Source organism: Ambystoma mexicanum, chromosome 1q (genome assembly GCF_040938575.1).
Source record: "Ambystoma mexicanum isolate Mex_15411 chromosome 1q, UKY_AmexF1_1, whole genome shotgun sequence".
Classification (NCBI taxonomy): domain Eukaryota; kingdom Metazoa; phylum Chordata; class Amphibia; order Caudata; family Ambystomatidae; genus Ambystoma; species Ambystoma mexicanum.
This window is the reverse complement of record NC_090922.1, coordinates 800,744,095-800,766,894: the sequence shown is the minus strand read 5'-3', so window position 1 is coordinate 800,766,894 and position 22,800 is coordinate 800,744,095. Positions and strand designations below refer to the sequence as shown.

At 44.9% G+C, this 22,800-nt stretch overlaps 1 protein-coding gene across 4 annotated transcripts in view; it reads right to left on the bottom strand.

Moving 5' to 3' along the window:
- The window catches only part of NCF2 (neutrophil cytosolic factor 2), a 232,909-nt gene that overhangs the window by 133,558 nt on the left and 76,551 nt on the right, over nucleotides 1–22,800 (bottom strand). For 3 of the 4 annotated variants that reach the window (XM_069641395.1, XM_069641396.1, XM_069641397.1), the window contains exon 4: nucleotides 13,314–13,448. The exons of the other annotated variant lie outside the window; for it this stretch is intronic. In XM_069641395.1, coding sequence (XP_069497496.1) covers nucleotides 13,314–13,448 — 135 coding nt within the window. The remainder of the gene's footprint in view (nucleotides 1–13,313; nucleotides 13,449–22,800) is intronic. 4 annotated transcript variants of the gene reach the window in all.

Genomic DNA, 22,800 nt, shown 5'->3' with positions numbered 1-22,800 from the left:
ATGGTGCGCCATGAAAGTTGGGGGGGGGGACAAACACCCCCGTTCCCCCCCTAAAATTACGCCCATGCCCATGTCACTAGAGGTCAAGTGCTGGGAAGCCCAAGACCAACGGGCCAATGAGACCAGAGAAAACCAATCATGGAACGCTGCACCAAATGGGTGAGTTCAAGAAAACTATGCAAAGAGGGAACATACACAGCAGATGGGGAGATGGTTTAGGCAACAAGTAGGAGGAAGCTGCTGAAGCTTGCAAGAGAGGGGGCTTAGAACGCTGTGTGCAGGAGTTGCTCCAACTTTGGCTCGCCTGGAACCATATGGCCGACTCAATCCAGGAACCCAGCTTGTTGGAGGGATCCTGAGGCCTGGAGGTCGTGTTGGGAACAGAGAAAAAGTAGGGGTTTCCCAGGCAGTCCTAACTATTTGGGAAAGTCTCAAATGAAAAGCAAACACAGAACCGGTCATACACAAATATTCCAAAGTCAAGAGCCTCATTACGAGTTGGGCGGAATTACCGTTACGCCACCTGGTTCGCCGGATTTAGTCCCCTTCAATTTTGGAGTCCATAGGACTCCATTGGGGTTGTCAGCAGAAAGTGGGAAGATTTACCCCTAGCATGATGCTGGAGGTAAATGCCCCCACTCCAGGCCCATACTCGTAGTATGGCGGAGTGGGAAATGTGGTGGCAATTACGTGTCCGCCACTTTTTTCCTGCACCGTCATACTCGTAATGAGCCCCAAAAGAATCTATCCCCACTTGTCTGGTCTGATCCGATTTTATGAGTATGATACCACAGGTTTCATGGTGAGAACATTAATCTGAGTTGCTTGCCATGAAAAGACCACACAAAGAAACAGGTGCATTGCGTCATTGTAGTACAAATCATGAATTAAGCAATACACCCGAGATGGGGGCGCATTACTAGGTCAGGTAATACTCCGGGCCTAAGTTCACGTGGGCGCTGGGGCATTACGAGGCCCAGTAATGCCCCACCCCCCATTAAGGGGGGTGGGGCATTACCCTGGCAGGTGGGACTGTGCCCGTTCGCAGACTCGTAGTGTACCAGTCCGGTAACAACGATGCCGGTAGGCTTACCAGCACTATTGGTACCGGACTGGCACACTCATAATGAGGCCTCTAGTCTTCCCAAGTCATTAGCCTCCAGGCTATCCTAATCTAAACAAAACTGTGCCAAAGAATGGTCAGCAAAATTTCATAAATCCTAAAACAGTGCCAAAGAATGGTCAGCAACATTTCATAAATCCTAAAACTGTGCCAAAGAATGGCCAGCAACATTTCATTAATCCTAAAATGAATTTTCCATCCCTAGTCTTAGCCAAACAGAGAATCTTTCCTGTGAGGGCTCTTGTGGGTTCATACTCAGTCGACCTGCTGCTGTTCATCCATCTGATAGACCTATCCCAGCCTTGCCGGTGCAGTGTTTATGTCAACCCTTTGGGTTTCCTAGTTCCATCTGGGGAATTGACAGTTTCTCCTGGACCAGCACCAACTGGTCTGTTACCACGTTTCCCCAGACAAGCTCTAACTGGTTACTTCTCAGGTTTAGTTACAATTCGCCAACGGCCCTTTCTTAGATATGAAGTGTGCACTCAGCAGTACCAGCAGCAAGGATTGCTACGTTCTTTTTTCACTTTCTGTGATGGCCGTTGCTGGAGTCCCTCCCTTCTAAGGAGAATGCTGTATTCCCATCAGCTCCCGCGAAGTGGGCTGCTAAGTATGCAGTCTGCAGTCTGCAGTCCTACATCATTCGGTCCCTTCCGTACGCTGCGTACCGAATTACGGAAGAATCCTCGCGGACCGACCGTTCTGCTTATGGTCATTTCTGGATGAGTACACATCGATGAGAAAGGTGTATTCGAGATGCCCATGCTAACAGGAAAATACGACAATTTAAATTATATTTGCTGATTGACCAAGGTTGAGACCCGGAGACTGTGGGGGTTGGTCCCTTCGATCCAGGATATGCCGGCGTACTCATTTTCATCTACCTGTTTAATCTAAATACGTCATTTCATTTTTTGGATACAAAGACTGTTACGTTTCTTACCAACTTCCACAAACTAACATTGAATCTGGTTTCTGCACTTTACACCAACTGAGTAACAGCTTTCTATATGGTGGGTTTGCAGAACGGGAAAAGGACTATTCCTTTGACCATTTTGGATGAGGAACTCTTAGCAGCAGCTAACTTACCGTTGTCTCCATCTCTGCAGTCTGAACAGCCCTGCTACACTGCTGCCCCCCCGAGTGCGGACTTTTGTGGTAGCTTGTGCTGAGTCCTCGATGCCTACACTTAAAAATTAGGTGGCGGTGAAACAGCTCCTGATTACATCTCTGAAAAGGTCTAATTACCTCCTTTTTTGAACCAAAAACAAAGTCAACCAAGTTGAAAAACTCCCACATTGGAATGCTGGATCCTGAGTCGGTGGGATGTGTAACCTCTACCCCTCATGTTACTTTTTCAGTCCCTCCTCCTTCACCAGAAGGGAACAAAGGCTCAGGTTTTCTCGACACTCCTCCAGATCTTACCCAACGATATGGTCCTGACTTTGATTTCACTCTTTCTTCAGTTGGTTTTACTGCGACGACCGCCTTTAAGGACGATCTGGATCTTCCATTTACCAGACTGTCTGGTAGTGATCCTCCATGGACCCACTCCTTGGTTGAAATTGACCAGGTTCTGTATGTTTTAGTCTCCCTATTTGAGACTCTTCAGAAGGAAACCAAATCAAATGCGTAGGTGTTGGAATCATTATTGTTCAAATTCGGTAACATTAAACTACATGCGACAGCGAAAAAATTCTTATTTTCTCATGGTCTGAACAACTCTTGCAACCGTCCTAAATTACAAGCTCCAGTGATTGGAAGTGATCAAATAAGTGGAGTTCCAGAATCATTATCTCAAGTATTAACAGGAAATGTCCCTTGGAATAGTATCTCAGAGAGCGTCATCATTCTGGAAGGTAGTTCAGTTCTAACCAAGAAGACTGGGTCAATGGCTCACCTGGGTCACAAATCACTAAGTAGCCAACCCACTGAAGTGCCTGTGAAAGACCTCTTGAGGGCTCCCCATGAGGATCCAGATATGAGGCCTAGCAGTGAGGATCGTGAAGTCCCCACGAGTGATGCTAAGCAAAAAAAGTGCGCAACCTCTCTACCTCCTGGCTCGAATACCCAGAAATAAACACAGTGGGTTAACACTGCGATCTAGGTAATTAAAAAACTAAGGAGTTGTAGAAGATGACTAAACTTAATTATTAAATGATCTTAAGGTGCAGGGGAGAAAACGTGATCCTGGCACATGAATCGCATAACATGCAAACAAAACAGAAAACGTTCACACAGTGGGGGAACTCCCGTCCCCTGCACGCTATCAAGGGCTAAAATAGCCAAACAATTATGTGAAGAGTCATCCGTTCATAAATAGTATAGACAATTAAATGTGAAAGTATTACTATGGTTTTCATACTCTAGTCCTGTACATACTATTACATTAAATAACAATAGCCCTTGTTACACCACTCCAAGTTTAGTAATGAATCTTGCAATGTCCAATGATAATTTCCTTCTTTTATTGTAACAATGCCCAACGCGTTTCGAGCTCTCAGTCTCTTCATCAGGGGTTCAAAATCACTCCATTAGGAAACTCTTCATATTTCTAAAATGTGACACATAATAGAACTCAATCAGTTCAGATATATACACAGTATTATTGCTTTTAAGTCCAATATTTGCTATAATGAATGTATAGCAGATCAATTAACTTCCTTCCATCTTGGCTATCTGAGCCATATAGCTGCTTGTGCACAGGGATACTTCAATCCACACTCTGTCTACTTGGATCAAACTTACAAGTCACCGTATGGTGATGTAATGTAAGAAGAGGGATACTTTAACAAAGGCTAATTGCTCACCTTGGACGTATGTGCTGTGGAATCTTATAGACGCAGGTTTATCAATGTGCAGCTATATTTTACTTCATGCAACCATATTCCATGCTCTTAATAAAGGAACAGGGAGCAAGTATCACCAAATCTTCTATGATTATTCATTATCGAAGTATGCTGAAATGTCAGGGCGTCCGAGAGAGACAAAAAAAATTCTGGTGTGAATTTGAACTCTAGGGCATCAAGATTCTTTCTGCGATTCCTGTTCCCTCCAGCTGACCATTGGCAGAAGTGACAATTCTGAAGGACCTCTTACCCTCGTCGGAGGGTATGCTCTTTGTTGGTGGTAGTTCCACTTCACTTCACTGGTGCTCTCTACTGCTAGCTCAAATAACCCTCCTGTGGTTCCTGCTGGGGGCGCGTGGTCCCTGCCTGGAAGTTCAGAAGCATTGGACTCCCAAATTCATCAGCTGCCCAACTTTGACTCAGCAAAGGTACCCTCGCAGGTCACTCCTCGAGAGCAAAATCCACCACCGAAGACATCGCACACAGACTGGGGTGACAAAGGGATGGGGTGGTGAGGGTTGGTACCCGGGGGGTCAGCTGTAACTGGCATACAAACAGAATCAGAAAGGAATATGGAAAGAGTCTTGAAGGAAAGGGGTTTGTGCAATGGTATTGTATTCGAGTCAGTGATTCCAGAAAACATGTCTGTAAGCTTAAATCATTCCAATATTGTGCGTCTCTTATCTGAGGTCCCCCGCCCTGGAATGTATTTCTTCAGCTGATATCAACAGGGTTCACTTTCCAGTAAAACATAGCACTGTAAGGTCAATTCTAAGTTGGATCTCTGATCTGATCTTGCACGAGAGAGACTCGGTCAGAAAATTCGGCTTTGACATTGTGGATAACCTGGGCATTCAGTCCGGGGTTGGTCCTGAAACGAACTTAGTGCCTGATCACCAGCTGAAGTGTGACGTCCAATCCCTAAAAAATAGAATGAAGGCCTCTGAAGCCTCTGATGACAAGTCATGGTTGCTCAGACCAACCTCCAATTAACAAATAAATTAGCCCTGAGAGGGGATTGATGGAGGTGAATGTGTCTCCATGCTCTCTTGGAACTCACAGGGCCATTCACGTCTGTTTGATAACCAAGTATTGGGGTGAGAGCTAGAATCCCATTGGGTTGTATGTTTACAGGAAACCTGGTTGTGCACCATTCCTGTGATGGATAGAGTTGTGGTCACAGGGCAGGCTGCACAGCGAGAGGCAAAGGGTCGTCCATTGGGGGTCTTATAACCTTGCTGAAATCAGTTGACAATTTGAGAGTGGTGCTGATTGATCAGAGCTTTGTTGGTATCCTACTAACATAAGTGGAAGTGACTAGGGTTCTCCCCTTTCACCTACTGATAGTAAATATTTATTGGCATGAGAATATATTGTACCTCACTAAGTTTCTTGATCATCTGGTGAGTTGCATTAACAAATGGTGCTGTACTCACAGGGGTGCACACGTATTGCTTGCTGGAAATCTGAATTCAGAATGTCTGGTGGAGGTTGGGTTGGGGGAGATTCGTGGGATGGATAGCCATAAAAGGTCCAGAAAATCTAGAGGCTGTAATTGACTTAAAACTTTGGATGGACTAGGTCTGCCTCCTCTTAATGGGAGTTTGCAGGGAGATATTAATTGCCTCATTTTCCCTGGAAGGGTTGGCGACACAGGTGGGGTACAGGGGATCGGTCAACCTGGTCACTAACCCCTCAGGTTCTCGAATTGTGTAGAACCATGGAATGGCAGAGCGTGTTATCATTTCATTGGCCAAAATCTTGGAAAACGCAACGATGAACTGGACGCTTAGGGTGTTTAATGCTTCCAACTTTGAGGATTTCTCTGAGGCTTGTTATTCGTGAACAACAAGGAAAGCATGGCAAGGGTCGGAATACATACCAGAGAAAGCATGTACAACAAGGAGACTGCTGATAATAAAAGATCTTTGCGATGGAAGTTGAGGCTTTTGAAGCTAAGAGCTGATCTATTGGCTAAGTCGCTGAGGGGCTTGATGAAAAAAGTGCATCAGAAATATCAACACTGGCAGAGAAACAGCCAGAGTAAGCGTAGATGGGAGGATGCTGAATTCATGTTATCCTCCCTGAGAAATGAGAACGCTCGCATATCTTGGAGGCTGATGAATTCTATCGATTGCCCAGACACTATGAACCAGGTAAATGCAGCTTCAAAGAGTGATTCGTACATACATTTCTCCATTCTGTATGCGCCACCTAATGAGTGCTCCTGTTTTTTCCTCCAGAGACAGGGCACAGATTGAATGGAGCAGCTTTCAGCCATGACAAGATTTTAGCAGTTCTCAAGAGGATTAGCCCTTAGAGAGCTCTGAGCCCCAATGGGCTCTCTCACTTTGTGTTTAAGGCAGATCCTTCCAAGTCGGCCAAAGTGCTGAGTATCCTTTTCAAAGATGTGGTAACTTTTGACCTGTTTCCATCCTCATGGTCATTGGCCCACATAGTTGCGATCTTTAAATGTGGTTTGAAAACAAACCCCTGAATTACCGCCCAATTACCCTCCTGGATGCGGACAGCAAGGTATTTGCTGCTGTTGTGCTGGCCCACCTTGAGGATTGGGCGCTGTAGGCCAGGAGACTATCTAAGTGGCAAACAGGGTTTCGTCAGAACCTGGGTACCAGCCTCAATGGGGCAATTATAAAGCTCATTCAGCAACAGGCTTGGGATGGGTAATTATAAAACAGTATATATTGTCTCAATTGATTTAAGTGCTGCTTTTGATGTGGTAGATTGCCAGCTCCTGCAGACAAAATTACATCAGTGGGGATTGCCACCCGACCACCTAAGACTCCACGTTGGCATGCATGACCAATCAGAAATTCAGGATCACCTGAATTATGAAGGGGCTCTGTCTCGTATTTATTCATACAGGTAGGGGTGTCAGGCAGGGATGCGATTTTGCTCCTTGCCTGTTTAACCTCTACCTGTCTGATATTGGTGAGCACATGAAATCATCCGCACTCGCTTGACCTCCAGTCGACCAGTGTAGGCCGTTTCAATCCAGCTAAGACCAAGATCTTACAATGCACTAAGGGCATCCCTAGAGCAAAGTTTAAGTGGCACGTTGGAACTGAAGCCATAACGAAAGGGAATTCAATGGTATACTTGGGTTTCCAAATACAGGCAACCCCAGGCATGACAAGGTGATAGCCTGTGTAAGAGAATGGACTATCCCCCTAGTAAACCAACTGGTACGGGTGGATCGTCGATATGGAAACTTTACATTGTTACCAGCCCTAAAATATTACAAGGGTGAATTGGTCCCTAAAATTATTAATGGGACGGAAATCTTCTAGTTCGCTTCAACTGACATCCTGCCTCGTCTTGAAGCTGTGTCCTGGCAGAGGGTGTTGGGTGTGCCTAACGCAGTTCCCAGTGATGTCATACAGTATGATCTTGGGATAACCTCTTTGTCCTCCCGCGTTGAGTGGGAAAGGTTATCCTTACTCTGGAAAATATTGGTCCCTGAGGGGGGGTTCTCTCTTCGAAGACCTAAAAAACATCTTGGCAAGTAGGAGTAGCTCTTGGCTTAATGAGATATTCGATCATTGCATACTGGTCTTGCTGAATGTAGATGGCTCATTGAAGGAACTATCTGAAAATCCGGAACGGGTCAAGAGATTATTTGATCATGACTGGATCTATACCATGGAGAAAATGCACGCCTATTCCTCACTCTCCCATCTAAAATTCGACCATAAGAAATTAGGAGTTCTTGACCCTTCTTATCAGTGTATCTGGCAAGGTGGGTGCGACGCTCATTTTTGAGTTTTCAATGGAACTTTGCATTGACCAAAGAAATTATGCATAGAAGGGGATTTATTGCTGGTGACTGGGTCTGGTGTCATTTTTGCAAAAATGTAGCATTATATGAAACCATGAAACATGTATTTGTTGTATGTCCAGCACTGAACAGTTTGAGAGCAATACATCCACAAAGGTTTGGGCCTCTTGTAACTATTGGGAATTTTGAGAGGATCTGGTCATAGTGTTTATCTGGTCACCGAACCTCCACTGTAATTGGTATAGTCACTTTTATTAAAGCACTTAGGTTGGATGAGGGATGCATGAAAAGGGACCATTGCTTGCTTTTTAATTCCTGTTCTATTGGAAACATGTAAGCTTATCTACTTGGTGGTTTTTTCTTTTTTAATTGTGGTAATGAGTTTGGAATTAATTTGTGAATCTGCTGCCTGATGCCTCCTTACAATAAGTATGTAGTTGATGCCTTGTTTTTACACTCTCCTGGTTTTTTGCCTTTCCTTTGTATCTTAATTCTGTATCGTTAAAGTTGCTAAAGGATAACTTGTGTAACCATAAAACAATAATTTAAAAAATGATTTCTATAGGTCAACAACGCGTCACTTCTCAGGTTTCTTTCAACCAACACCAATCAGTCACTTCACATCTATGGCCTGATTCATGGAAGTGTTTTATAATGGCGCAATCTCATAGCAAAACGTTCTGTGAATCAGGCCCCTGGTTTCTTTAGACCAGCACCAACTGGTCACTTTTCAGGGTTACTGCCCAATGGGTATATCCCCCTTCATTTAGTGGGTCCCCTTTAGACCGCTTATATTGTTATACCCTCTGGCAAGGGACAGTCTCTGTTGAGATGCTACAAACCCCTTTTGGGTTCCCTGGTACAACTAGTTGTGGTGTTTAGGTCCTTTCCTTTATGATTTGGTATAAGGACCTGGAATCTCGTAAACAGGTACTGGGTTCCTTGTCTATCCAGGGATTCAGCTGTAGCACATCTGCTGTTTCCTGGCATTTGCCTTCTCTGAGACTGATCCCCTTTTTGAGGTTTTCCAACAATTTTCATAGTTTTTATAGGCTGGGCTTGGCTTTCTAATCTGGTCGGGGATTAATTTCGGGAATGTGCGCCTCTAGATTGGCAAAATGGCACATTTTGAAAGGTGAAAGATTAATTATCTTGGGTCCCTGGCTGTGTGGTTTTTCAGCATGGGACTTGTAATTTACCCGTCGCTCTTCAGGTGATAAAATCGGTCTGGCTCGTCAACGGCATGTTGAATTTGTCTCTGTAGTGATACGGGGCTCCCAAATGTTTCATGCCGATACCGGGCTCCCAACAGTTTTGCGCTGTTCCCTGCATCTGGAGGCAGGTTTGTTCGTGGTGATGTCTGCCAGAGCATCTGCCTGGAAGTGTTTAGTGTGTTGGCTCTGTGGAGGGAGCCAAGTCTGGTAACAAAGTTCACAGATTCCAGAGTCATAAGATATCGCCCGTACTTGGGATGATTTTACTTTCTGCATAAGGCTCCCAATGTATCCCCATTGGACAGTCAAAAGGCTGCAAATCCAAGCTCTCTGTAAACAATCACTTATCTCTCTGGAAATAGTCATCCTTGTTAAGAATTATTGGGACACCTTTGTCCCACATGACGATTGGTGCCCCCTTTCAGTTAAGTCCTTATATGCAGGTTTTATTTGTATCCCAAATGTATTTTAAGATTGTAGAATGGTTATAGTGTGGTTGTCGATTGTAATGGGGGCTGCGCCTATAGGTTTCTAGTCATGGGAGCTAGTTATGATATGATCATTTATTTATATAGCACCTGCACACAATAACCCTGATTCATGGAACTGTGAAAAGTGTATTTTTGCCAGTCAAAGTTAGCGCATAGTAATTTTTGCAGTACAGTATGACTTTGCCCGGACTTTGCATGGCAAAAATACACTTTGTACAGTTCCATGAATCAAGGCTAATGTGTTTCAAAGCGCTTCAAGGCAAAGGAGGGAACAAGGGAAAATACAATTACATTCTTACAGGCCATGAACAGTAAGGATGTGAAATTAACTATCGTACTTGGCCTCAAGACATTTCAGATAGTGCAAGAGCTAAGACATATGGAAGGAAATAGAAACAGACAGGTGACTACAGTACTAGGCCTGATGACATTTCTGGTAGAGCTGGAGGAAAACAAAAGGTGAGAGAGAGGGGTGCAGAAAGGGAGGGGAGGAACAAAACAAGCGACTATCGTACTAGGCCTGACGACATTTCAGATAGTGCGGGGGGGGCAAGTAAGGGGAGGGGTGAAGAGACAGACGAGGTTGCTATCATACTCGGTCCAGGGACAATTCTGATAGAGTGAGTGCATAGAAGAAAGTAAGGGGAGCAGGGGAGGAGATAGGAAAAGGGAGTGGAGGAGAGAACAGAGTAAGCGGTCATAAAGAGTGGAGAAGCAAGAGGGGAGAGCGAATACAATTGCAGAAGTCAATAGTAACACATAATGTTGCAAGCCAGGATACAAGATGAAGCCCTTCCTCTTAGTTGCCTAAAATGAAGGGCTGCTATCCTTCAGGGGTTAAGCCTACAACTACTGGCTAAACAAGTTACAAATCAAGTAAATGGTATTCCCAACAGGTAAGCACACCACAATTATAATTGAAAACATACAATTTAACATTGGTATGAAGTGTTTTTATTCTAACACTTATTGTTCAAAACCAATTTCATAAGAAAACAGGTCACAACCACGCACAAAGTAATATCTGGTTTGAGCAGAAAAATATAGCAATTGGTTTTGTGTGTTGGTTAGTAAGGTGACTTCCTGCCTAGTGAAAACAGATGAAGCAATAACTAGGCAATGATTACACAATGCAATACATTGTAGATAGGTTATTTAAGGTGCATCCGTTGCACCATAACGCAATTCACAAAGTTATTATAAGCATATTATATTCTATGCTAAGATTTGCCAACTGCATGGCCATCAGTTTTGCCCACTTAGGGGCTTTATCAAGGCATAATTCTAATCATTTTTGTGAGTGCTCTTATATATGAATTAGTACTTTGTCCCAAAAACACTACATCAGTAATAGTTGCTTCTTTGTCTAAATGCTCAATGTCTTTCTGAAAATGAAAGTGCCAGCTCTGACATTGCAAAAAATTGCTCACTCGTGAATTGTGCTAAGTCACAAAATGGCTGTGCCTCAAATAAGTGGTAACAATGGGTTGTGTACAATACGAAATGTTCAGGTATCACACCATGTCCCAGAGTTTTCAGGGTCATGCTATATCAGTGAAAAAAATGGGTTCACATCGCATTCTTCCGAAGACTCCATTTATAGTGAACTCTTTTCAAAATCATATATAGCTTAGGTTTGTTTTTGTATGCAGTTGATGCAATTTCTCAGTGTTGGGATGGGTTGCCCTCTGCTGTCCAAATGGCAAAGTGGTGCACCTTCACCTTCAACTATCGCAAACATTCGGAAGTTACTTCTTTCCACCCCCACTTTTCTTCACACAGGGCAGATAATTACCTGCTCAACCTTTCAGTCTCTAAAGGGTGAAATGCTGTAGGACGAATGCCCCCTCATAAGCTAAAACTGAAAGTAGGTGCTGTATTATGCTACTAAGCAATCTTATGCCATCACAGGGACTCTGTTAACACGTAATTGTCAACCTTGTTCCATTGCAAAGACACATCATAGAGGCCCATGTGATCGATGGAACTTAACTGTTCTTATACTGCACATACCTCTCATTCCATCTAATACATTTAGCCTTTTCAATGACGATTAATAAGTCATGGGCAACTACGCCCTCTTCCTGGAAGCGATCAGTGGTAATTCCAATATTTAAGAAGGGGGATAGAAGTGACCCTATGAATTACTGACTGATATTCTATAACGGCATATGTTACGCTGGGAACAGTTCATACTATATATTTACAAAATAGCACAGCTATGCTTCATTCTGTGTGTTCCCTGTTTTAACAACAAAATATAAAAGGCATATATTTTTTGTTCAGTGTGCAAATGCAGCTTGCGTTCATATTAGCATAAAACACAGAGCAGTGTTTTCACATTATGATATGTAAAATCGTAGCACAAACTATCAATGAAACTCTTGTAAATCATCAAATTCTGTATAAGCCAATGGGCCTCATTACAAATCAGGCGGTCTGGAAATAACGGTGGCAGTAAACCCGCCGCCACCGTTGTTTCCGGACCGCCTGATCCCGACTCCTGCAGACGGGAGGTGATGTTCCCGCCAGGTTTGACCTGGCGGGTTTAACACCGCCCGCCTGCAGGCGGACGAGGAAACACTGACACCATCACGAGATGCTGCCGGTGTTCCCATGATCCCCATTCCCATTGAGTCCTACAGGACTCAATGGGAATGGGGATTAACACCATTCCGCCTCCGTGATTCCCGGAAAACCGGGGTTGTAATACCCCGGTAATTCCGGGAATCACGGAGGCGGAATGGTAATACGAGTCCGGCAGTAACCAGGCGGTTTTACCGCCTCGGTTACCGCCGGACTCGTAATGAAGCCCAATGTATTTTAAACATAAGCAAGCATACCGGCTATACCAAAGCTTTCCATGTGCCTTTTGCAGCTGATATTCGCTTCAATCAGCTTCAAGTGCAATTGATAATGTTTCATTTATATTTGTGTTCTGTGCTGCAAGCAAAAAATGTCAAGCCCAAAAGTATGTATTTACTCATGTTTAAGGCTTAAATAGCTTGCCTTGGTTTGTGAACCATTTAGCACATGCCTACTCATAAAATATGCAAGAAGATGACACCCCTGTAACAGCTGGGGATCTCTTGCAGTGTCCACTAAAGCCAATGGGCCTCATTACGACTGTTGTGGTAAGGCAACAACAGCGCCAATAGAGCTACCGGTGCCATTGCTGCCATGCCGCAACAATACGAGTTTGCTTGCGTGTGCCGCTTTGGTCGCCTGGTCAGACCAGGCGTGCAGAGCAGCACCCGCGAGCAGACCAGGATGGTAGCAACGGTACCGTTGTGAACCGCTGCTACCATCCTCCCCATTCCCATGAGCCTTATGGGGGCTCAATGGGAATGGGGACATACCGGCTCAGGGTCCTCCAAGGTCGGAATGGCCCAGTAATTCCCCTTTTGTGGGACCAGAGTTTAGGGATAGCCATGCCCTTATTGAGCATGGCTACCTCCAACCTCGTGATGAGGCCCAATATCTATGACAGCCTCCACTGGTTATCCATTAGGCAAACATTCCAAATTACAAAATACATTTTAAAGCAAGGTACCTCTCACTACCAACACAACCAACATTTATATCAGCAACTACTAAACTACATTCCAAATTCCAACATACATTCCCCCAACTCTTTATCATCACATTTTCCATAATACAATTGTGTGTTTGTCAGGTCCATCGAATGTTGACAGAATTGCCGATTGCTGCGCCACTTCCCATCTCGGAGCGATACTCCTTTTTCTTCACTTCCTGCAATTCCTGCAAACTTCGAAAGGGTTTACGGGATACTGTTCACAGACAGAGGGTGCAACCTAAAAAGCCGAATGTCCTTACCAGAATGGATTCCAACGACTTGTCAATTCTGCTGTGTCTGGGCTCCGCCTTCAGACTTGCTGCCAGCGTCAGAATCTCCTCGGCTTTCCTCCAGTCCCCCAGCGCGGCGTGTGCCAGCGCTGCATTGTGCAGTATCTGGGGGGAGGGCAAAATGCAAACGAACTCGGGTCACTTGAGCCGCAGGTGTGAATGTGAAATGTCTCTCAGTGCGAGCAAGTGTTCTTCATTAATACAGGAACTGGGTGCCGCCTGGGCTTTGGTCGTGTGACTGACAGGGTGCATTTCATTACCTGTTACCCAAGAAGGAATGCCAGCTCTCAGAAAGGCTAACAGTGCACGCGCTGCTGGCTGCTTTATTGCCGTGCAAGCTCTCTACACAGATACCAAACAAGCAATGCTCTCGAAACTAGTACTTCAGTTTATCTGCCGTATGTTCGGAATGGGGTGTCGTTGAGATGAGTCCACAGTAATAAAAAAATGGCGTTGTTCTGGGAAAACAATTTAAAAGTTGGAATAGACGTCACTTTTCAGCAGATCGGTGTAAGCAACGTTTACAGTATTTGGAGACGGCGTGAATACAAACAGTGCATTTTCAAATAATGGGGATTAAGGTCCTAAAAGTTGCAAACGATGGAATGTCCATGCCTTCATACAAAGTGGTGACCTGTCGTTGGTGTTTTTTTCTGAAATCCCCGAACAGAAAGTTTGCAACTGTTTGATAAAGTGCACGTCACTGCTCTGATGTATCCCCTATCCTTCTCTGTGCTTGGGGGTGCTGCGATCAATCAATCAATCGATCGGGCACCTGCATACATCAATATGCAGATGATGCCCACAGACTGTGCCAGGTGTTTGCTCTGGAAGGAAATCCTGGCAGAATCTGTAAACCCCTCCTCATTTGATGGAGACAGGAAGGGCGGGCCCCAAACATTGGGTTCTCCCAGTGATGCAGGAGTTCCAGTGTGGGGATCCCTGCAGCTGAGGCAATGTAAATGCTGCCAGCTATCAGTATGGGCAGATGCAGAGAAAGTTCATGCAAACATCTCTATCTTAGCCACACTCCACAGAATGAGGGTGTGATAGGTTTATGTATAGAATACCCACAACCAAGACAAACCAATGAATCTTTTGTGGTTATTCAATATATGTGCTATTTTCAAAATAGTTAATTTATTTTGAGACTGGGCTGACTGAAGTGTGATTTCTTCATTTGCAAATAAATAAGTTACAATGGGGGAAGGGTAATATCAAAAAAGAACTAACGTTGTGTCATTGAAAAACAAACCCATACAAATCAGGCTAGTTATATGGACCACCAAGGCTGCCTACTCTTTCCGTCTCTTGCTCCTGAACCAAGAGATATCTTACTTTGTCTCCAGCTGTTTCCTTGCACTCGGTACTTGTTTCTGTTCTAGTTATTTTTATTCTGTGGCTGTTTGTAGCAGCTGAACTCCTGCCGAAAGCCACCTACCGCATACATGATGCACTGTCTATCAAGAGGGATTCATGTGGAAACTACCACATCTGGGCAAATTCTAATCTGTGGGACTCAGGTCTCTGCAGCTGCTCCTAGGCCTATGTCCACTTAAGTGCCACCCCCAACGTAGTCCAGATGTTCAGTGAACATTGTGAACAGTGCATTGCTTGAGAGATCCAAACCCTCTATCACAAGTCCTTCTATTCCTCTCGACTCATCTACAGCAATGAATCTCTTTCTTGAGAGGGCGGACACGGTCCGTTGCATTCCCACCATTTGATACTGCACCAACATGTCTGACCCAAGCCTGCTGTTCAATCTGTGCAAGAAGCCATTGGCTGACTTGACCCTTTCTACATGTACGCAGCTGGCACTCAGAATGGGGGATGACCAGGGTGTCTTGTCTGACGGGGTTCAAAACTGCACGGAAAATGTGGATAAAAATATGATTGAGAGGTAACCCTTCTAAGATGGAGGGCCTGCCCTGTGAAGCAGGTTCTGGCATGGCAACCTTTGGCTGTTGCTATGTGACTCATGCCCTTCACCAGGTACTCCAAGTGCAAGAGGTGGGCGTTATTCTAGATTCCGCCCTGTCTCTTAATTGTCAAGTATTGCAGTTACAGGCTTTTATTTTTTTTTCCATCTTAGGACACTTTTCGATTCTTACAATATTTCCCCTTTTACATAAGAGTAATTTGATGAATGCCTTTATTGCTAGCCTCTCTATTGCAATGCTGTATACTTGGGTCTCCCCACGGGCACCCTGCAAAACATGGCTGCACATTCTTTTGACATTAGCGCGCAGAGGGCATGGATCCCTTGTGTCTCTCTTTTTGGTCCACCAGGAATCGCAGCATCAAGGACCGTGGTTCTTAGAGTTTATTCTTTTTCCCCTATATTACTGCTGGAATCTTAGATCTTGCGCCCTACGCCTATGTGTTGATCCTATCTAGAAGTAGGCCACACAGGGTGGTCTCTTGTTTGTTTTCCCCAATCAGCTACTCTGGCATCCATTACTGTATATTCTTTGAATCATCACAGCATCTACAGTTTTACTGCAAACATTTCCCTGTTAATTGTTTTCTCTGAAGTAAGATCCCTTTCTTCGAAGTTCAACTGGTTTAGTTGTTTTGCTTCAGCACCATGACACCTCTGCAGGGTGACTGAGTTAAAACAGTATATCATACCATATACCCCTGGTGTTCTTGCGGTCACTCGTACTAAGTATATTTCATCATTCTTTCTCTTTGCAGGGGTTCTACTGCTGCTGGGGGTAATATTAGTTAGTTCACTACTGTAGTTTATTTTTCCAGGTTTCCCAGTGGTTTCTGCAACTGTCAACACTTTGGATTTGTTAGATTTCTAAGCTGCTTGCTGCTGAACATCTTTGGTGATGTCTGGCTGTGACCATTGAATTTAAAGTGCTTTTTTCTCAATTGAAATGTGCAAACTCTGTTTCTGTAAGACTAAAATGAGCTGTGTGATATATGCATTTGCAGGGTTGTCTCTTCTGCTGCATCATTGAGTCAGACAATAACCAGGATCATGCTAACAAGCCCAACACTTTTTGAAAGGAGAACTAAAATACGAGTGTGTCTTTCATTTTTGTTGGTGGCTCAATTTTTTGGGCGGTTGAGATCCAGCATCTATTGCCCACCCTTCAGTGACAGCAGGACATCTCATCCACTGAGATGCACAGATAAGCTCCAGTGCCTTGATGTGGAGGGGCACCTTACATTTCAGCTAATTTGGGGTGCTGTTACACAGTGAGCCAGAAGGCTGCTTCAATCTTCTTCCCAGGTTGGGGCACCTGCTGTTGTTGTAGCAGGGATTGCTGGTGTGGAGTGAGCAGGGCTCGGATCACTGCAGCACCCCCTTTTGAGGCGCTGCTGATCTGCTCTAGCCTGCATCGGGCTGTTGGCAGTCTGTGTGGCGAGGCTGTCGCCTTGGAGGAGCTGAACATTCCTGAGACGCGTTTGTGACACAGTTTGTGTGTACTGCAGAGGGTATTGCCAGAGTTCCTAATGTGCCCACTGGCTTGAAAGTTGGAGGTGCTGGGCCCTGTGATCGGCTACTGAGGGTATCGGCCGCGAGGAGGTACGGCGTTCTGGACTGAACTGCCTGTCCGATATCCTGTGTCTGCTTCACTGGGAGTTTGGTGGGTACACCCTGTGCCCCTCTGATATTTGCTGCTGTTGAGCTTTGGGTTCGGCAGTGATTGCGTGATGTCAGCTTCACGGTAGACATTGGTCTCCTGGAGGCACTATAACTGGGGACAGTGAACGTTGCCCCCATCTGTTCCTGTGGTTCCCCGATATGTGGTGACGTGCGCAGGAAGTGCTTTCTTGGTGCAAATACTCTTCTCAAGTGCCGTTGAGTGCCCATATAGGCGCAGAGGAGTGACCAGACACATTGTTATATAACCCCACATTATAATGAATGAAGGGCTCCGGACTGAGCATCGGAGCAGACGCTGCTGCCCTAGATGACTGTAGGTGAACCCGCTGAGTTGCAAAAAACTCCTACCCAGCATGACCGCAGGCTTTTCCTAGTCAACTCTAAACTGGATGACATTTCAGCTAACAGTAAAGCACTCAATGCTAAATTACAAAAAGCCCAAGGCCGTATTGCTCCAACCAAATTCTGCATTTTGGGGTGCCAGAGGCCATGTCAGAAGTAGTATGGAACAGTTTTTTGAGAACACATTGCTGGAAATACTTGACAACCAGAGCTACCACCTCAGGGGATCCCCTCGGATATGGGGGTGAAAAAAATGGGTGGGATACAAGTCCTTGAAAGACTCCCGGACCGCTATGTGGTTGTGTACAGTAGAAATGAGTGTTGGAGGGCACGAAGTCCTTGACAGATATGTTGGGTGCACATACATATTATACAGGATAGATCTGTAGCGCCTCTCCCCAGCACTCATGAGAACAGTTACCATGACCAAGATATTGACCACGACCTAATTGGACCATGCACCAATGCTTGTAAGTCTAGTTCTCACTGAGAGATGTCATCGCTATAACTCCTGGAGGTTTAAATCCTTAGCATTAAATGACAGTATTTGTCTTCAATAGCCTAGATAATATAAACATTTTTTGACATCAACAAGGGAATGGTGAAAGAGGTGGGTACTCTTTGGCAAGCCTTCAAAGTGTTCATCAGGGGAATTGCTATGTCTACAGAGTTTGGTGTTCTGAAAGTAATCGGCAAAGATATACATGACTGAGAGGTAGATATTAGTCGGCTCGAGATGGAATATTCATCCAATCCTATGCCTATTACATGAAAACTCAGCGAGGCGACAGAGAATTTCTGCGTCAATGTTGATAGGGAATTCAAATATCTGGGACCCCAACAGTGGGCCGTTGATACAGTGAAGGGGAAAGGCCAGGGCGAACACTAGCTCAATTGGTGCAGCACAACAAAGGGTATAGCGGGATACTTTACGTTAATAAAAACCAGGATGGTCATGTTGTCTACACTTGTAAAGAAATAAATTAAGTGTTTGAGAACTTCTCGCCACTCTCTACACACAGCAAGACACATGCACGACGGCGGAGATAGATGAGTTCCTTGAGGACCTACTGCTGATGCAACTGTCCAAGGACATCAAAATGTCATTGGACCTTCCAATAACAGTTGAAGAAATACTTTAAGCTATTGAAGAGCTCCCTTCTGGCAAAGCTCCGGTTTCTGACGGGCTAACTGCAGAATTCTACCAACATCATAAACTCATAATTAGCAATACTTTGCTAGAAGTACAGTGGTCAAAGTGAGCCGGGACGGCTGGGAGCGGTATTCCACTACTTTTATTTTTTACTGTTAACTACTCCACTACTTTTTGCAAACATTTTCACCATTCCGGAACTGTTCTTTGTGACGTTAAAGCACACTTCTCAATTTTAACAGCGGATATCAGTTACAACTAAATTGAAATCTGTTTCAACTCAATTGGCTATCAACCTGCATGACTGCAATCCTCGAAAAATGTGTTGCACATTGCTTCCTTCGTTCTTACTCTGTCCCTCGCTGGAATCCCAGGTCCACTACTACATTTTTGGTACACTTCTATCACTGTAGAGTATGGGAGGCGGCAATGGGGAACCAACTACTCCAGCAACAATGAGGGAGGCAGTCATCACTGTGCTGTTGAAGCCACCCACCCTTGAGATAGGACTATCTAGAACCTGGGGGGTCCAGCTACAATACACTGTTAGGTGACATGCACGCTGATTCATTACTATCCTGGACGCTTTTCTTGAGGTGCGTGGGCATCCCCGGTGATTAGTGAAGTATTCTAGACCGCAGGCGGCTTACCAAGTTAAATGGGGGAACTTTGCGGAGGCACTGCCACGAGACCTTGGCCTTTCATACATAACGCATGCGGGAGGTTTGCAGATATATTGTGTCTGCACTTTATAAAGTAGTATTAGACTTGACCCCTAACTTGGCTCCCAAAATCCGAAGTGGTTGGGCTGGGGCTCTAAATGTTGATAGAACTGATGATATGTGGCACAAAACGTTTAATTTAACATGGGGGAGTGTCCATGAATTCGAGATTCAGACTCATTCAACTTAAAATATTGAATGGATGGCATTGCAAGCGGGCCAGCATGCGACTTTTTAGACAAGACTGTGTGGGCGTTCGCACCAGATGTGGATTTTATGAAGCAGCTGGTATGCGCATGTTATGGTCCTGCCCGGGTCTGTCGAGCTTCTCGGGGGAGGTATGTGCCACTCTTGGCAATATAACGGGAACTCGTCTACAACTTACACCGCATACAAGCTTGTTTGGTCAATATGAAAAAACTTCCAAATGCACGCGCAAGTAGTTGAACTTGGTTTTTCTCCTTGCTAAGAGGTGCATTCTGTTACGTTGGATGCACCGTAGGGCCCCAACAAAGAACATTGATTCAGCACGTAATTTAGACCAATATTATGGAAGTGACGTGGATATCTGGCACCGACATCCAACCGACCCACAGACATTTGGTCTGATCTTAAACTGTATTTAGCAATGCCCTTTTGAGTAATTTGAGGAGGCTTAACATATGTTGTCACTGTTTTCAGGGCTGTCTACCGCTTCCACCTGACCGTTGAACTCAATAGCGATGTGCTGCTTGTTGCTTTCATATATTATCTTTGATTATGTGTGCTATTTTGGCAACTGTTTATGCAGCTGAGCAATAAATAAAGTTTAAAAAAGAATACAAATACATTTCAGCTAATAAACCCCGGCCTGGGAGACCAACAGACAACTCAACACTCAAAGTGCAATTTAGAAAGATTGATTTTACAATAAAAGTAGGCCAATGGTTTAAGGTGGACTGGGCTTAAAAATGGGGGCTATTCAAAGAAACAACGATTAGCAATTCCTACCTGTTTAAGGACCCTAGTCCATCAGTCTGCCTGCCCCTTTCTTTGCACTCTGCCTAGAAGGGGGCACTAATATGTCTCTCAGTCTTTGGGATTTCAAGTGTCCCCTGCACTTTCTTGTGATGGAGGATATTGATCTCCCAGGTGGTCTGTACCACCTGTCAGGCCTCACATGTCTGAGGGTCATTGACTAGAGTTCCAGGACTGAGTGATGCTGTGCCAGACCTCAGCGGTGGAATTGGCAGTCTCTGCCACCTCTAGGCTGATAGACTGTCCTTTAGGTACCTCTTGCACAGCGCACTATCCCTGTTGTGGCTTGCATGCTCTCTCCCCACTCCTCTGCCCCGGTGCCTTCTCCTTGATGCTAAACAATGATTCTGTACTCTTCACCTCCCCACTTGACTTTAAGCCCCCTCTTTTTCCTTCCTCCTTCTCCTCTTTCAACACCTCACACCCAACCTCCATCTTTCCAATGTTACATCTTTCTCATCTGTCTCTCGTATGTCGGCCTCCTCCTTCACCCTCAATATTGTTTTTCCCAAACACCTCCTCCCCGGGCATTACTTCCCTCACTGACAATCGCTTCCTCTGTCTCTCCCTCCACCTCCTCACACTGTACTGATTTGACCATCTCTCTTCTCCCTGCTCTGTATCTTTTTCCCCAGGTCTTCCCAATCTCCTCCTCACACACTCGCCTCCTATTTTTCCACCTTTCACTGCACCGCCTCTTATCCTCCCTGCTTACTCTTTTGCTCTCTCTCTGCTCCCATCTACTCACTGGTGTGAATTGCCACCTCCATCCTCCTCTTCCTCCATCCAGTGTATAACACTGAGCCTCTTTATACCAGTGTTGGTCCACACCTGAGGCCTGCAAACACCACAACGTGCTTGGCTGTGCAGCTTGTTGAGCTGAGCATGGGCATTGGTTCTCTACCTTAACATGTTCCTCAGTGGCTGCCTGCCTTCTTGCCTATTGGATCTCCATTGCTCCTGCTACCCTGGGTCCTCCTGGCAGCTGCTGACATCTTGCTGCTCAATCTGTCCTCCAAGCCCACAAGTGCTCCCCCTCTAAGCTCATGGTACTGAGTGATGCCCTTGGTAATTCTCCCTTGAGCATTTTGTAAATCAAACCATTGTGGATATTTAGAAATCTTGGCCTACGGGAACCCACATTCTCTTCCTTCCAAGTGGGTCTTTCCATTGTCTGCAGGTTCAGGTCTTCGGTATTGTAATATGTTTGGCAGCCGGTTCTTTGCACCAAGTCCGTAGAGTAGATTTTTTGGTTGTAAATTCCAGTTTCCTTTGGTAACCATCATTAACCAAGTGGAGCCAAATGGAATTCATGCATTTTAGGGACAAGTGAAAAATAGATCTAGCTTCTAATACTGCATTTACTTCAGCAATTAACACCACTACGTAGCCCGAGCCAGGTAGGCCAGAGTGCAGTGAACACATTCAAAGACTCTGGGACCTTACCAGCTATGTCTGTCCCACATAGCTTTGTTTACTGCTGTTAGCACCCTAGGGGTTCCCTTTGGGTGATAATAGTTTTTTTTAAGGGAAATTGCACAATGTCACTAAAACTAAACTAGAAGTCAAGATGGCCACCACTGAGAGCAGTCAACAGACTCAGTCCCTTTTTTATTTCTGTATCAGCTCTGAAGATGGAATGCATGCTGGAGGCTGTTGAGGAAAGATAAGTGAGGAAGGAGGATGGGGAGTGGGCATTACTCCAGTGGGGAGAGGGGTGACTTATTCCAGTGGGGTTGGAGAAATAAAAAACAATGGTGGGTGCAAGGACAGGCTGAAAGGAGGAGGGGCTTGGCCATCGGTCGAAGTGGAGAAAAATATGGCAGACACCTGAGGGAGATGCTGGTGTGTCAGAGAGAATGAGGATGGTTACTGTTAATCCTGGAAAGGCAAGATGATGGTCAAAGAGAATCACATGCCGGTCCAGGTAAATGCTACATTCATAATATAAGGAGACTGCTATGCAGACGTTCAATTAACCTTTTGTAAAATAAAATTCCATGCCTAGAATTGTGAAAGGTGATCAATTTTTTGCTAGATTAAATACCTCTATGTTCACAAATTTAGGAGTGAATTATTACAGTGATAAAATGAGTAGATTCCCTCTTTGGGTGAAAGAGCGGTGGGATTTTTCTGTCCTCTCTTTTTATAGTGTGAGAATGAAACCGAGTTCAGAGTATCAATTGGAATTGTAAAAGTTATCTTATGGGTACAGGGACTGGAGGAGTGGACTCCAGTAGTCGTTCAAGGAATGTGTAAATAAGATCCACATGATTAAGGCTATTCCAGAGGCTTCCCAACTGGAAGTCCTATTGTAAAGACAGCACCACCTATTAAAGTCTTCGGCTTCCTGGCTTCTATTTTCTTTTAAGACTGCTGACTTAAAAATATCCAAAATGGGCATGACAGAATAATTGCTCCTATCACTGCATTGACCACCCTTTCAGAAGGGTTGTTTTCAATGCACTGATCAGCATTTTAAAGGGACTCCCTCTTGACTTCCTTGAGGATTTCAGATTGACGCCAATCAGTAAATTGATCAGGCTTATGCCACCGATCAGGATATAAGGGACCCATGGCACGGCATTTGAGGCTTGC